Below are 16,812 nucleotides of genomic sequence, written 5' to 3'. Positions count from 1 at the left end.
TCCGAAACATCATTGAAAACAAACCTTCTTGGTATGTTTAACAATATTGTCTGAGGCTGATTTTCTGGAATGGCATTTAGTTAAAAATGCAAACTAATTATAACCACATCAAACTTTTTTTGAATGCATTATTTAAATCATATAATGACATGGAATTTACTTTTGTTTTCACTGTCAACAATGTTTTGCAGATAATTTGAATTTAAAAGATAGTATTTATTGATATAAACCTTTCAAAAAAAACAACAAGATTATATAGCCGTTTTAGGGAATCGAACTAGGGTCGATGGATAAACAGGCTAAGTCGTTAACCTCTCGTTCACCTGTGACACATTTATGCTTTAAAATTAGTGCTATATAAACCGTAACACTTCAGTATATTGATTGCACTCAACGATACAGTAGGTACTTCGCATGTCATTTTTATCAATTTAAGTTAACTGTCAGAAGTAAAAACAACTTGACAACCAAATCTAAAAAGGGTTTCAAATAAATTATTTAGTAATAATTTACAAAGGTTCTAGCATAATTCAAAGAACTAGACGATAATAAAGGCCGAAATGGAAAGTTACATAGAGGCAACGTTTTGAATTTAAACTTTTGTTAAATGCACCGCCATGCACACACATATCTTGTTGGCACACATTGACATTATTAAAAGCAATGACAAACATATAATGTGCACATGTTAACAGTTTAGAACAACTCATATTACTGGTATATGATATATTCTAAAAACAGTAAACTGACGCGTATAACTGAAACCATATTTATCTACTTTTGTTCAGCTTTCTGTGTAAAATGCGGCGCCGATTTTTTAACGAATGTTCGGGCTCCGATGTCATTTTTCAAAAGACTTTCTCGTTTCGTATACTATATTATACTCGATAATTTGTATACTAGTACTATATTATACTCGATAACCAGGTTGTTTATTTACTCAAATGATTTTATAAAATTTAAATTGTGACCAAACAACTTATTTGTACAGTAAAATCAATAAAGATCTGCCCCCAAAAAACATTACTTGCCGGCCCGCTCGAGGGGGGGGGGGGGGGGCACAGGCCCTATGTGACCCCCCCCCGGTAGAGCCGCCACTGTGGCTGCATATAATTCAACACTTATATGGGTCGCAAGTTTTCCATCTACTGAAAGCATTACATGTATTCTAACCTACACCCATAACACTGCCACAAATGGATCAACAGTAAAACCAAGAAATTATGCCGATGACAGATGATGAGGACAAGAGACAGGATATTGCAGCTGGCCAATAATATTTCGAACTACCGCGGGAGTACCTTGTGAAATAAGATTTTGAGAGTATACAGTAATTACTGTTTTAACCGTGCTGTCATATCAAGTTAATGTGTCATTTGTTTTGGACAAAGTCAAAGATGCCTTCGACGTTATTACAACGAGTGCTAATGACCACAGGTGACTGACTCATTGTTTGTCTCTCAAATGTTGATTAATATCATTTTGAGTACAGTTTTCGACATTTTCAGTACTCTCGTACAAAAACAACGAAGAAGCGCCCTGTTTGTTTCGTCATAACAACTTGTGCAATTTTTACCTGAATAACATTCCATATGATTTTAACCCCCCCCCCCCCCCGCCAAAACATTTAGAACAAAATGTGAAATAAGAGACAGCGTTGCCTTCCCTCGAAATGTTCTCGTTGAATACAATATTCCGATTTCAATATAAATACAAAGCTATGACTTTGTGCAAGCTTAATCTTTTCAGTCTACTTTCAATAAAAACAAATCAAGCTAAATATCTTGCTTCTACGTTTCCTTTACCGTATTTCTACCTCATATTACAACGAAATTAAACCAGTTTTAGAGAAAAAAACTGAAGCCAGGTTTGGTTGACATGTGTTGTATCCCTGCCATGATGTAAATGTATGATATATCATGTGTGATAAACGGCTCTAAAGGTATTCATTCCATTATATTAACCATTAAAATTTGACATTGTACTTAACATATGATATTGTTATGTAAGTTTTCAAAACAAACATAGATAATTTTTTATTTACTTTAGTATTTTGAGAGGTGAATAAATCTATAAATTTAAGCATATTAGGTCTTGCATAATAATATTTATCTATGTAAGCTTTTTTTTAATATCAGTATACAATTTATATTTAAGAACAAAATGATATTCATCTTCCATTGAATCACATAAAAGATCGCAGATTTTAATATTTAAGTACAAAAATGATGTTTTATGCAATTTTCTTAAACGGTTTAAGACATTAATAAAATATTTATTTACGGAAATATGAAAATCTACAATCAGATTTTTTGTCAGCAATGTTTGTCCCATTGTTTTGCAGATATTTACGAAAAATATTGCTCTTTCCAAGACAAAAAATAAAACAGTTGTTAAGATGGTCAATCTGTTAGAGTGCAGCTTTAAAATAAACGTACAAAATAAACAATTTCTTGCAAATAAGCAAGCTGAAAACGAACGCACAGCAATGTGGGTCAGTTTCGGTTGCTAAGGTCATTGATATGGCTATCACGTGATAATACGAAAACTCCACATATATAATGTGCAAATGTCACTTTATCAGTAATAATTGTAAGTTTTAATAAAAAAACTGTTAAGATATCAAACAAGTCTTATGTGAACTGGTGTTAAATTCTATTTATCTTTATAGTATGCTTAATGACTCAACAAGGCCTCGTTTTCTCCTGATCGTTTCAACCTTAGACCCCGATAAATAGATAATCGTATAGATATTATTAATATAAAATGTTTTTCTTATCTGGTGTACCTTTTTCCTTGTTATTATCTTTGCATTACTAAAAAAATCCCGTTGAATTTGTGTCAGATTTTTTGTTTATTTTACTCCAGTTTTAATTGGACATTCATTTTGTTTTCCAACAGAGAGACGGCCTTGTCTAATTGAAATGTCAGAACGAGCTTAGATGTTTTGTCTTCGTCGGATTTAAGCTTAAGATCTCCACATGACACCATCGATAATGCAACAAGATTGCCAGTGTTTCTTTTATCTTGCGTTGTAAACGATATCTTATCAAAATGTTTCATAAGAACAACAGCCCCACTATCTCCATTCATTGCAAAACATTCCCCTTCAACAGAAGCCGTAGCGCCTTCCACTTCATGCACTGTCATCAATCCTCCTTCAGGAAGAGTAGTATCTGTTGCACTTTCAATCCAAACCAGATAATCATTATCTGTTCCATCAACGCATGACTTTGGGGTAAGGTTTATAGAATCTATTGTCCCGTGAGTGAGGCCTGTTCTAGCCCCATATTTATAAACACGTTCCCCAAGGAGGCACTTTCTATCCCCAGTGTAATACTCAGAAGATTGTGTTTTGTTTGTAGTGTCTCTAAGTTTTTTATTGACATTTTGTTTCATATCATCATTCACCTGGCTAAGCGCACAATCAACAAACATCGCATCAGATGTCTGAAATATCACATGCAGAGGAGAATTCAAGCCAAGCAAAACTAATTTATTTGGGTCCTTCGCGTCATACATATACGCCTGTGAAACTGCATCCATTTGGTCGTATCTGAAAAGCACATGTGCACAAGTCATGGCATATACTGTTTCGCCTGAAGATAGGAAACATCCTAACGTTCCTTCACGAAACATATCTTCGGCGTCTAAATCGCAAGCTTGAATGGGTTGCCCTGTTCCATACACTGGAGGTTGCGGGGCAGGTTTTAATAAAAGATTCTTTGCTGGCTGTTTATGTTGTGCATTTGCAAATGCAGAAAGCATGTTTGAAACATATTCTATGACGTAAGAAGATGTCAACGTTACTTCATATTTCTGCAAAACCTTCATTATTTGCTGCGCTGTTGTCAATGGTTTCTTGTTATACATAGAGCGCTTTTTTCGTTTGCGTTTGTTGAAACCCTTTGTTTTAACAGCCTGTGTGCCATTTTCATCATCGAGTACATTTTCATTCATTGCGGCAGATTCATTCAGCTTATTTGTGTTGACATCCGGAGGTGTGGTATCGCGTGTGCTTTTGACATCGACATATATGGCGATTTTATCATAAACGGTTCCAACCATAAGCACATGATCGATCCTTAAAATAGAAATATTATACTAAATACAAACATATATGGTGATCATATACATAGAAATAAAAGATATAATGCATTTTAACATTATTCATACTGCATTATAATTTACTATTTTCAAATCCAAAATGCCATACCTAAATAGCTCTTTCTTCATTAGCGGTAGAATTGTTGGGACTCTTCTTGAGATTTGAACCTCTCCTATTATTGTTTTTTGCAAGCAACTTTCCACTTCGAACAAAAGCTTTTCTAAAGCAGAAAACAAATTCCTTGCAGTAGTTGTTATTTTTTCTAAGTCAATAATTCTTTCATATTGTTGACTCAAAGTAATATTTGCCAACTGTTTGACATACTTTAGTCCATCTTTCATGAAGATGTCGTCACCAAGGCTTATGCAATGAATGATTTTTTTCCTCAATCGTTCCCTTAGTGTCTCAACAAACTTTTTTTCGAAACTGAATTCTTCTGAAATATGCTTAACCGTTTCAGTTGACAATCCATACTTGGCGGACAGAAAAGGATAGAAGAGGCAGTATGCAAAACGCTTGTATGTGTTTCCATAAATGTCCTCCATTGTTTCAGCTTCTAACTCCAAATCGACTCCCGTATTGCAATCAATTTCCATATCTTTTTCAGTAACAGAATGATCAACAGGTCCCAAAGCGTCCCGTAAATAAGTTGCCAAGACAACAGTAATATTACTTTCCTCTACAAATTTCTTAATTGTATCATCAGCTTGTATACCTTGGTCATTTCGAATAAAGTTTACAAGAAACTCTTGAAGTAAACTGAAACCTTTCACCAGAATTGTTTCCAAAGTCATCGATATTTGAAACATCAATTCCTTTCTTTGAGAAACCTGAACTTTGTTGCCTTTAGTTTCAACATCTTCAAGTTGACTCAAAACGATATTCTTTTCAATCTCAGTTAGATCCGAATCAAACACTAAAAATATCGACATGTTTTTTGTTCCGGAACTTCTTTGAGCTCATCGAGGATTTCATCTAAGTCCTAGAAAGTCATTCTCACTCACAGCGACACTTTAGAAATGAACACAGAAATGGACTGAAATGGAACATATTTGTATTCCCATGGGGCAATGCATTAGATCTTGAAATGTTTTTGAAAACGGAACGCCATTTTTAAAAGCCGTGCGCTGCCTTTAACTGTTATCAAACAGCCTCAATTAAATCGAAAATGCTAGCTTTTACATTGAATGTCAGTTATAAGCTTATTCGAAGTCTAAATTATATATTACTGACGTTACGAGTAACCATATTCTTAAATGAATCAATCTGCCGATTTGTTGGGAGCATATAAGAGTTGTGTTGTCCATCATCAGTCTTAGGCTTGTATATAATACTATTTGGCAACTTACGTGGACAATTAAATTGCATTGATAGGCTTCATTTTTCTTTTGTTAGGGGGTATACATACTGTTTTAATACAAGATGACACAATACAAATTTGATTTGTATTTTGGTATATATGAGCCCCTACTTTCTAAGTACTAAAATGAACGGATTAAGTTTACTTTTATAACTTACAGCGGGGATTAGAGGGACCGTAAATTGTCCTCTTGGCAACTAACCAGATCTGATATTTTGTCTTTAAATCGTGTATTTGGTGAATTTTAAAGATTTTTTTTAAAAATAATCCGAGTACTCGAGTAGTGATTTGGTACTCGAGTACTCGGACGTTCGATCGGGTACTCGAGTACTCGGGTACTCGTTGCCATCCATATATTATAAGTAACAGAAAGGATTACCTTTATATCAGCGTAACATATTTTGACTTCATACCCAGATGCATTTAGGTTTTCAACCGTGCAATGCTCTTGGTGAATTGTAATATCAGTTCCAGAGTTGTGGTAAAGAAAGTCTTCGCAGCGTGGAAGTAACTTTCCGTGCAGGGTAAACTTGATGTTTTCATCAAACATGGTCATCAGTGATTGCAACCTCTCCAATGTCTGACTGTATGTGATGCCATGAAAACATTTTGGAAAAGCACCTGCAACATTGTTTAATCGTATGCATTTCTTAATCATACCGTGAAAACCGCAGATCATCAGAACACTTCTAATACCTTACGTTCACCTAAATAGTCATATAAATTTAAAAATGAAATTAGGCCATTTCAGTTTCATTATCGATGTACATGTCGCGTTTGTAGTTTGTAACGCGAAGAAAGAAATATATAGGGTGACCAACACTAAACTATTGTTATCAACATTGATTGAATTTTGAATGGCCTTACCTGTTAATCTCTTGAATCTTGGACAAATATCCTTTAAGCGACTGTGGAAATATTCCGGCCTCGGGTAGAAACGTAAAGGCCAGAATTGTGTTTCTTGGTGATAGACGTCCATTTTATCAGTGTTGTAATAAAACACTTAAATGATTATTTACGATATTCCATATTTGTCTATAAATCACTTTTCGTATCGTATTCAATACACGTTGAAATCTACTGTTATAATCTATCATGCTGTAAAAATGGAACACACATTTCAAAATAACTCATATCACGGGGTTCCAGCTCTGTTACACGAGACGGTGTTGACTGACGAGTTGGTGTCATGTAAGCCTGTAGATACTGTCTCTGATTTTTTAACGAGTACACATCAAACGACATATATTGACTCAGTCTAAATGTGAATAAACTCATTAATTCTACATTAATCTACATATTTTGAACGTCATGCCGATATTTGCTTTAAATAACACTTTTGTCATTAAAGTCTTGACTGAAATAAAACAAGAAAATAGCCTAAATCAATTACTTTTCATAACATAATCTACATCAATAGCGATTTTTGTGAAAAGAAACATTGAATCATAGATGATCGTTATTGTTTGTACATATCCTTAATAAATGTCATGTGAAGGAAGAACTTATATTGGTACGTGATTATAACGTATACTTAATTTAAGATTCACGGTTTATTTCTTCACATTTTTTATGACGATAAATTATAATCTCAGAGTTTGTCCCAATTTCTTTAAATCAACACCGAGAATGTTTTTGCAATGTACCTGTTAACCACTCGAAATAAATCTATTGATCTTAACACTCTTATTCGTCGAGAAATGGATATACGATCAAAAATTCTCACTTATTTGGTAAGCCCATAGGGTAAAAGGAAGATTAATTTTGTGTTCATGGACTTTAAAACTGAAAGAGCCTTAAAATATATCAATGAAAAGTTTTGAAACAAGACATATTCATAGATGTGTTTACTTAATTAGTTTAGGGATCATGCGTTTGGATCCAAGCCAAACCGGAAGTGAACACTTGTTCCAATCTAAGACGAGCCTTCCAAAGCAACACTGCCGGTACGGGGGCCTCACCGTGTGGATTCATAAACTATTTTGCCTCATGTGCGAAACATTCTTAAGAACATTTTATGGTTTGCATTAATGCGACTGAATGAACGTTACCCTTTGAGTATATAGATTTATTTCCGTCGTTGTAGCAGTATTTATAATGTACGTGTAAGAATATATAAATTGCAGAAGTGTAAAATGCTAACAGTTTGGTATAATATATGTTTGCGTACTACATATACAGCTGGTTTTTATTGTAATGCATTTCTTCCGCAGTGAGAGAAAAAGAATAGGGATATCGTTTAACGACACTACGAAATTAAATTAAGCTTAAAAGAAATCGAAACCGCTGGTACGAACCCAGAGGTCTTAGCAGTACTTTGATACTGTCGTTAGAGGATTACCAAACGTCAAAAGGCGGAAAGATAAACGAGAAACATACAATACGAAAGGTTGTGGATTAAACAGGCCATATGATGTTTCACAAGATATATTGAAGTATTTGCTAAAAAAACTCGCTCAACAAATTTAACCATATTAAACGATTTTACTGCCTTTGAATAAATGCAAATAAACATGTTGTTATCATAATTGTTTGATCATAACCGTTACTAACGGTTTAAGAAAAATGCATACAACATCATTTTTTGAACTTAAATATAAAAATCTGCAATCTAATTTTTGTCAGCAGTCCTATATAACTGGTTTCCATGGATTTTCGCAAAAAAATTGGCTCGTCCCAAGCCAAAAAATAAAAAAAGTTGTCAAAATGTTCAATCTGTGAGAGTGCAGCTTTAAGTATAATGTTTGCACTAAGACTTATCTTTCTATATATAAAATATATTGATCAAAGATTTGTATTAATTAAATCCATGAGAGACAGCGAATGTCTGGAAATCATTGCAACTTACGAATATGAATTCTGTTCTCATTCGAAGGAAAATACTTTAATCATAGACACTGTTTTTAAGAGGGAAATAAATAAGACCATCCGTTTGTAACATTGGCCATTTTAATACAATTATTCAGAATTCATACAGAAAACACCTGTAACTGTCAAAAGGGCATGATCAAGCACAGATTATAATATTAGCTCCTCAATCGGTACGACGATGTATATATAATATACATTGTATCAATGTATGTCCATAAAATAAATAAGGCTTCCACTAAGAACATAAATGAAATCCGAAAAATGGCATGTATGTGCATAAAAGCAACATACTTCTGAACATTGTTGCTTAACAACATGTATTCAATTATTTTTAAAATGAACCTAATGCGAAATCAAAAAGACAACAAAAGGTATCATTAAATGTTCGAATGTAAATGTTTAAAACAGCCAATAAGCTCGATATAAATGTATATAAATTTCGAATGACTAGTTGTTGTTTTTGGCACAAGCGGATTCTTCTAGGTTTAACGATATGTCAGTGTCCTCTATCCGAGTCTTCCATATCTTGCATTCATGGCCCTATTGGCACAAAGAAGTAACATTAGTTATACGATCGTCTATTTAGAAGCCGGTATAAGTAATTCAAAATAGTGATTAGTCTTTCTCAGTTCATTTCTTTAATTTAACAAAAACAAAAAATATTTTATAAATTATATTCCTCTAAATTTCAAAATAACATGAAACAACTTAAAAAAACTTAATCGGCAGTAATCTGAGACACTATATACAAGCTTCCGTGACACAAACTTGTTATTAAACTTTTCCCCATGTTACATAGTTAGAACCCCGTGAATATATCGCATGAGCGGTGTATTAGATATATTCATCTACTTTTAGTTTAAACTGGGATTCCTTAATGACAGTAAAATGGTTTTCCAAACTCAGGTAATATTATGATGTCACATAAAACAAGAACGTTGACTGATATTTATTTTTGACAACATCCGGGACAGGATTAGCACCATTTGTTTAATAGGCCGATTGTTCAGAACTTTGTTAAAGTTATCAACATCGTAAGCGGCATCGCTGTTTACTTTTACTTTTAAAGGTGAACTATTTGATCATGTAGTCATATATTTAGATAAACAAGCACAACTGAAGCAGTTGTCCCAAATCCTGTTAGAAATACTGCTGATCACCAGCGTGTCCATGAAACGTTCAGAGCAGAAAAACTAACATTTCATTACAATGACGTTAAAAACGTTGTTTGCTCTCACGAAGTTCTGAACAATGAAGAACAGTGGTGATTGGAGGAATAGGAAACTACTGAAATGTCTGCGTTCTAGACAAAATGCGAACTATGAAAAAATCTAGGGCAACAAATAAGATAATATAATTCAAATTTTATTTCCAATCATGTGACAAGTGATATTAAATGTTAATCATAATATTTACGTAGTGTAGCGAATAAATAAACCCACAACTTAATAAACATCAAATAATGTTTACTTACGAAATAACCAAAGGCTTAGTGGGTCATTATCATTAAATATATATATATTTGCTGGATTTAAAAAGAGCATATATCAAATGACTACATTATCTAAACATGTTTTAAATCAATATAATAAACAACGGGATGACAGCATTTTTCAAATTGTTCGACTTTTATCTTTCATACTGATCAAAGTTTTATTGGTCGTAAAAATTGTATGTAAGCCTCATGTCTAAAAATAAATGCTATGGGCTCACTCGTCAGTCAGCATATAGGTCGTTTGTATGAAGGTGTAACTTAATAGTTTGTTTATATTTATATTCGAGTAATGAGTATGATTGAACCAGACGCTTTAAATGTAATTTGCCCTGGAGATATATGATAGTGATGTATGCAAAACTCGGGTAATTGAAATAAAAACAAGATCAGTAATTGACAAAAAAAACTTGATTTACAAATACCATCATCATACTGCTTAATTTGTTTTTTAAGGTTATGCTAGATTTGAACGATTGATGTCAACATAACTAAAAAACAATAACTGATGCCTAATATCACACTGTATCAATATTTTATACATGGACTTTATATACGGACACTATATACGGATATGCCCCGTGACCCCACTAGCACAATTATGAATCCACAGGGGAGAGCTAGCTACGCCCCTGTAAACGTTCGATACAAAAAATAAATACCAATGTGATTCATGATTAAATTAACCCTTTAACAAAACTATGCAACTTTAACAATACAAAAAAATCATCCCGATAATTAGAGCATTACATGTTATTCATTGGAATTCTCAAAAATCAAACTGCTCCATATAAATACATATCACTAATGCATACCGTGAAGCATATTAGTATATGATACATCGTAATAAGTTGGCTTCCATCGTCAGTTTATTAATGAATGGCCGACAGGACTTTCTGAGAGTGCATTGAATGGTTAAAACTGCAATGCTATTTCATCAAACAAATTCTTAAATGTTAACATTAAAGTAAAATAATAAAGTGAGAGATTTTTTTTTTCAAAACTAAGGAGCCAAACAAACTTGTTTTCCTTTACAAAGATACACAAATACTGTTTATCTGCCACCTTTTGTCTCTGACTTAGTCTAAAGTTTGTAACACAGTTTCTTACCTTTTTGGCTATCTATCGCTTTAAAACATGTATTTGAAGGATAAATCACTAGCACTTCTTGGGAAACTTTTAGCGTTGGCAAGCGTTTATACTTAAATCACGAAAAAATATAAAAAAGTAAAATCTGCAGATGCTATATGTTTTTGTATAAACAAACATCCAGTCAATCGATCAATAGAGTCACAAACCCTTCCGTGTTATGCAATACAAATATTGCTTGTTGTCCTACAGACTGGTTAAGGCAAATGTTTATATTTATGAATAGCATGAATACAAATATCGTGAAACATTAACATTATTTACTGATACATAAAACACTATGTCGCAATTCTTGCATCATTGAATGACCAGATTCCTGTATGATCAAAACGTAGGTTCGCGTGTATATTTGCCTGTTCAGCAACAGTTTCCAAGGCTGGTTTTAATAGAAAAGATAATGTTTTACCACATACATTCATTGTCTGAAGCCCTCCACTCAACATTGAAATAATGTGTAAGTTAGGGCGTTGATTGGTACATTCGAAAGTTTCTCGTAGTATCAGCGATCCACTATCGCCAGGTCCACTGAATGTTGAGCTGTATCCGGGAGAAAAATCTGCCTTACTTTCAATAAAGACAAGACTATTGTTGACATCTAAATGAAAATCGCTTGACGCTACAATGCCTTCTGTTAACCCTGTACTTGCTCCATACTTGAAAACGTTCGAACCAGGTTTTAAATCTTTCGTTTCAGGGTCATAAAGAACAGATGTGCGAAAGATGCCATCGGAATCTTTATACTTGAGAATGCAGCGTTTTCTTTCCTGTTCGTCCACTTTAACTGCAGCAATATCAATTACCCCGTGGGTGCCTGATTCGATGGACATGTTTGGTGTAGCCCGGCCAATCACACGCGTTGGTACACACCCTGGCTTTTGCACCTTAACTATTGACTTGGATCCAACGACATGTTGACATGTTAGCATGTAAAGATCTCCAAGCCATTGTACAAAACCCCCAAGGGTTCCAACGTAGTTCTCTGAAGCGGAAATCGTGTCTCCTTGTTCGACATCATTCCTTGCGAAATGCTGAAAAGGTCTACTGACAACTTCAACGTTTAGAGCTGCAGTGTATTTGTATTTCAATCTGATGCTTTGTATTGTGTTGATGGTGTCCTTAAAACAAGCATTTTCTAGAAGCTTTCTGGAATGGCTATGGTTTGTGAACTCGTTCACTTCGACATCGGCTCTTGCTTTCAACAATACAGTTGGTTCATTGTATAAAGTACACACAGCATAGACGTCGTTCACTCTGAAATAAAGTGTTAACAAATCATTAGATAGTCTCACCAAAGCATTTTACTAGCGAAAACAAACAGGGAAGAGGGGGGGGGGTCGTTCAAATGTACTTGTTATTACAATAAGAGAGAAAAAAGTAACATAATACGCCCAGAACTCACCATTTTGGAGAAGAATTTGTTAAAAAATATTAAGAGGCGTACCCACAGCCCCCTTTCAACCCATTAAAATAAAATAAATTTCGGTTCGGAGGGAAGACGCAAGTCAAGAGGTTACGCCCTTTAAGTTACGCCCCTCTTGCGTGAAATCCTGGATATGCCCATGCATTCATAACATTTTTTTTCTTCAATTTTCAAGTTAACAATATCATTACCCAAATGTTGAGCCATGCTTAAAGTTGACAGTGCCAAACGCCGTTTTTTTACATCAAGAACAATAATAATAGGTTGTTGTTTACAACTTTAAATACCATTGCTTTACATACTAATACTACAGCATCTCTGTCTTCATTTAGCAAGTTACATAGTTTATCACATATGACACTGAACTTGCTGCTGCAGGCATTTTTACGTGTATACGCATTAATAGTTTAAAACTTTAAAACCCATATTTGATCCTTTATATCTATACATATCCATATACATGTGATGAAGTGCACATAGGGAGACTTACGCGAGGAGGCTCTTCCTCATTTCGTGAGGTATTGTCGACGGCGGAGGTATGTACGACTGTTGCTTACTCCCGCCTCCCTGCAGCAGGTACCCCTCTATCTCGAATGTTAATTTTCTCAGAAGATTTAAGATGTACTCGACGGACGACATCGTCCCTTCATAGTCATCAACAAGACCTTTAATGTCATGATCAACCTTACTAACGAGCCATTTAAGGCTAACCCTTTGACTTTTAATACGGCGTTTCTTTCCTCTTTTAACCAATACCTGTACGCGATGATTCCATCCATAGTCGCCGTTTTTGGTTTGCTCTTCATAATTAAAGATATAACTCTTTGTCTTGGAAGAAACACTTTTAACAAATTGTTCCTTGAAGTTCTTCAATTCCAAAATCTCGTTAACAACCCATGGTGGCAAACTGTATTTGCAGCTGAAATATTCAACAATGACACTGCACTTTATTTGCCCAGCCAATGCGTGCAGTCCATCATTATCAAGAAGACCTTCAACGTCTTTGTCGTTTGTCGCGTTTTCTTGTCGTTGGTCCTCTTCAACACATTTCTCTGGTTGTTCAGCACTACCGCCAGATGCAACTTCCACATCATCTGCAATGTGTAACTGAGCCGTGTGTGCAGTCAGATTTTCCATTTGTACACTGTGAACAGTCGTTTTCTTCTTTGAAGTGTCATAGTCGTGAAATAACATCTGCAAACATTTTTCAACAGGATGTCTTAAGAAAAATGTTGAAAATGACTCAGTAAGCCTGGATCGCTTGCTTGTCACAAACTTTTTCAAAATTGTTAGTGCTGTTTTGAACCCATCTCCCGCCATATTCTCAATGTATGTCGATATTGCCTCGGCCAGCTGAAGCTTATCCGGACGTCGTAGCAATACAACCAGTACGTTTTCTTTTGGTGTGTTTTCAGGTAAACAGTTTAAAACGTGACGTGTAAGTCCTTCTTTATCAACATCGGTTGTATGTTCTCCTGGTTGTAAATCTACCGCAATGAATACGCGTTCAGAATCGATACAACGCCCATCGTAGACATCACAGTCTTCCATAATATGTTCAATATTCTGAAGAATGAAAGGGAACTATCGGCTTTGGAATCTTATAGTGTTGTCTTATGTACTGTACTTGTATTTTTATAGTACAATATTAATTTACATGTTAAACTTAATTTAAATAGTCTACGATGTTGAACAAATGTATGTATGTTTTACCTGCTGTAAACTTCCGTTCATATCATGGATCTGTGCATAAAAAACATTAATCTTGAGAGGTGGCTCGTGACTTAGTTCTGTTCTATGCCCTGGGACTGTTGTGTTGACGTGGTTTCTAAGTTCAACCGGGTCAACAACGTAAACCTCTCCCGGTGGCGGCGTGTGGCGGCCGAGGAAGTCTACCTCCAGGAAGGACCCAAGTCGCTTCCGTACTTTTTCAAGGGCAATAATGCATGCGTCGTCGATTATCGGCACTGGAAGCGCTCCTGTGACACCATTAAAGACTAACTGTATAATACTTGTGTATTCAAACGTTCTTCTCAAATATTGTATATGTATGTACACGTTTTCATTTCCCTTTCTCAAAAATAACCTGGTCCGAATATTACGAAAATACTTAAGTCAAATCACTAACTCATTTTACCATATTTAAGCATAGTATGATTATCATGGTTGATCTTTTCTTGTTTCAGCCTTGATATTTTCGTTTCACTCTTTACCGCAATCAGAAACACAGTTTTGTGTTGTTGAATTTTAGAACATAACATTAAACCTGCACTGTACAGATTGACAGTTTTGACATTTTTCATTTTTTTTTGTCTCAGAACCAGCCTTCAACCAGCCAAGTCATTTAAGATACAACAATAGAACAGGTCTCAATTGTGTGAAAAACTGCTGAAAAGTTTCAGTTTTCTTAAGGCATAAGTAACACTTAAAAATGTATTAGCCATAAAACATCAATTTCCAAATGTAAATTAAAAAAATCAAAACAATCTTATTTTTTTTTGTCAGCAGTCTTATATCACTGTTTTCATTTACGCAAAAAAATGCCTCATTCTAAGACAAAAGATTGTCAAACCGATAGAGCAGCTTTAAACAGAGGCTATAATTATGATATATTATGTTTCAGAGCAAATATTTTTGCATAATTATATAATAAGTTTTTCTTCTACATTCTGTTATGCCTGTTTAATCTATTCAACATTTTGTAAACATTTTAATATATTTAAAAATAAAACTGACTTGAAAGTTGATTTTGATAGGAAATAATGTACTCTGGAGTTAAAAAACAAACTTTGTTTGACAATGAACTATTTTTTTAATTAAACAATGATAATCACGTCACATATGCCCTCCCACATTTGGGCAAATGTTGATGGATAATAAGTTATATGTTGAATGAAATGTTATATAATATGAGAACACAGACACTTCTGCGGCCAAATTTAAGTAACCGTTAGATGGCACTCTTATTCAAAATCCATATATATACATGTATAACAAACATTAATTTTGACTAATAAACCTTTAATTACTTACTTAATAATGCATTTATGGAAAATATCAATTACTTAAAACAAGACTGTTACCGTGAATTTAATAGTGGAAAGCGCACACATATTTAATGAATGCCTATCTGCAATTTCATTGGCTGAGATTATAGGTTGTATTCTAAACAAGAATAGCTATGGCTGAGGGGATGTATTGTTATGAAATATATTTTATTAATGTTGACTTCCATTTGATCTTGAAGTCATAGTTAAGAAACATTTAGCGTATGCGTAAAACGCCTTTCCATGGTGCTCATCAAATTTGTGAAGTTTGAATGGAATTAATGACCGAGAAAAGGTTGCAACTGACGGAATGACAGACAAGGTAAGAGATGGAATTGTGTTGAGTGTGTGTTATTCATAGTTCTGTATTTAATATTGTAAACAAGAATATTGAATCTGACCCTGGCTTCAAGGTTCCAGAATAAGTAGTGTATATGTTGGTAATTTCTACTCAGTCAAGACAGTGATTTGTGGTTAGAAGGCATCCCGCGAGATGTTATCTGCTAGTTTCATGAGCTCCCACTGAGAGCCTCCCAGTTATTCTCATAACAAACACCACACTGACCTCAAGATAAAACATTAAAGGGGAAAACTGAAGTTTTGGTACAAATGCGTAGGACCGGTAAAATGAGTTGAGTTTGGGATTGACGCTTGGATACATTGAAAAATTGTCGTCAGTCTAGACCGACCTTTTACAATTATTTATATTAAAGAAGTAGTACATTTATCAATTTAAGCAAAATGTCATACTGTTGTTAAATGTGTTTTTATTATCATTTCGGGTTATACAATACTGTAAAAAAAAAAAAAAAAATACCCAGAATCCGTCGGAGCCTGTCGTGAACGTCATTAAAATGTTTCCGAAAGTAATGCGCTCGCGGGTAGGCCGTCCATGGCACACGGACGCTACATATAGGGGACACGCTCTCTTCCATCACACTTTGACGACCGTGGTATCCATGGGTTTAATTGTGCCCTTGCGATTTAAAGCAAAATGTTTTCCATATAAATATATATATATATATCTTACGTGTAATTTTATTTTCCTCTTCCGTTCCAAGTATTTATATATCGAGCCAACGCAAGACAGACGTACCTACATATACACATAGCAGTATTTACGTCCCTGTTGCGCCGTGTCCACCAAAGGCTATATGTTTGCATGATTTCAACGGAAAAACCGGCGTGATACTATTTTGGTCTCGGGGATCCCAATAAGGTAATATATAATTATAGTGAGACACCATTGGTATATACATGTATTTTACTTTCGTTATGTTAATGCAATACAGCGACAGATAACAACTTATGTAATAGGAAGATGACATGAAGTGAAATCTTAATTATTAAGAATGGGCGGAGTGA

At 34.5% G+C, this 16,812-nt stretch overlaps 1 protein-coding gene across 4 annotated transcripts; it reads right to left on the bottom strand.

The window, feature by feature from the left end:
* Nucleotides 1–478: 478 nt before the first annotated feature.
* On the bottom strand, nt 479–16,579 carry LOC128238248 (uncharacterized). 4 transcript variants are annotated; one of them, XM_052953952.1, is made up of 5 exons: nt 16,265–16,394; nt 6,336–6,566; nt 5,848–6,089; nt 4,217–5,144; nt 479–4,084 (listed from the first exon to the last, which is right to left on the bottom strand). In XM_052953952.1, exons 4-5 carry the CDS (start codon nt 5,038–5,040, stop codon nt 2,860–2,862), a joined length of 2,049 nt encoding a protein of 682 aa, XP_052809912.1. In that variant the 5' UTR covers nt 5,041–5,144; nt 5,848–6,089; nt 6,336–6,566; nt 16,265–16,394; the 3' UTR covers nt 479–2,859. The 4 variants fall into 4 exon arrangements, with proteins under 4 accessions (XP_052809912.1, XP_052809911.1, XP_052809910.1 ...); XM_052953951.1 differs by having other exon boundaries at nt 4,217–5,090; XM_052953950.1 differs by lacking the exons at nt 479–4,084; nt 4,217–5,144; nt 5,848–6,089; nt 6,336–6,566; nt 16,265–16,394 and adding exons at nt 9,692–12,231; nt 12,891–13,966; nt 14,114–14,379; nt 16,478–16,579.
* Between the last annotated feature and the right edge of the window lie 233 nt (nt 16,580–16,812).

The sequence above is a fragment of the Mya arenaria genome, chromosome 6 (genome assembly GCF_026914265.1).
Source record: "Mya arenaria isolate MELC-2E11 chromosome 6, ASM2691426v1".
Lineage (NCBI taxonomy): Eukaryota > Metazoa > Mollusca > Bivalvia > Myida > Myidae > Mya > Mya arenaria.
Note: the sequence above shows the minus strand (reverse complement) of the source record. Positions and strands in the feature narration are given on the sequence as shown.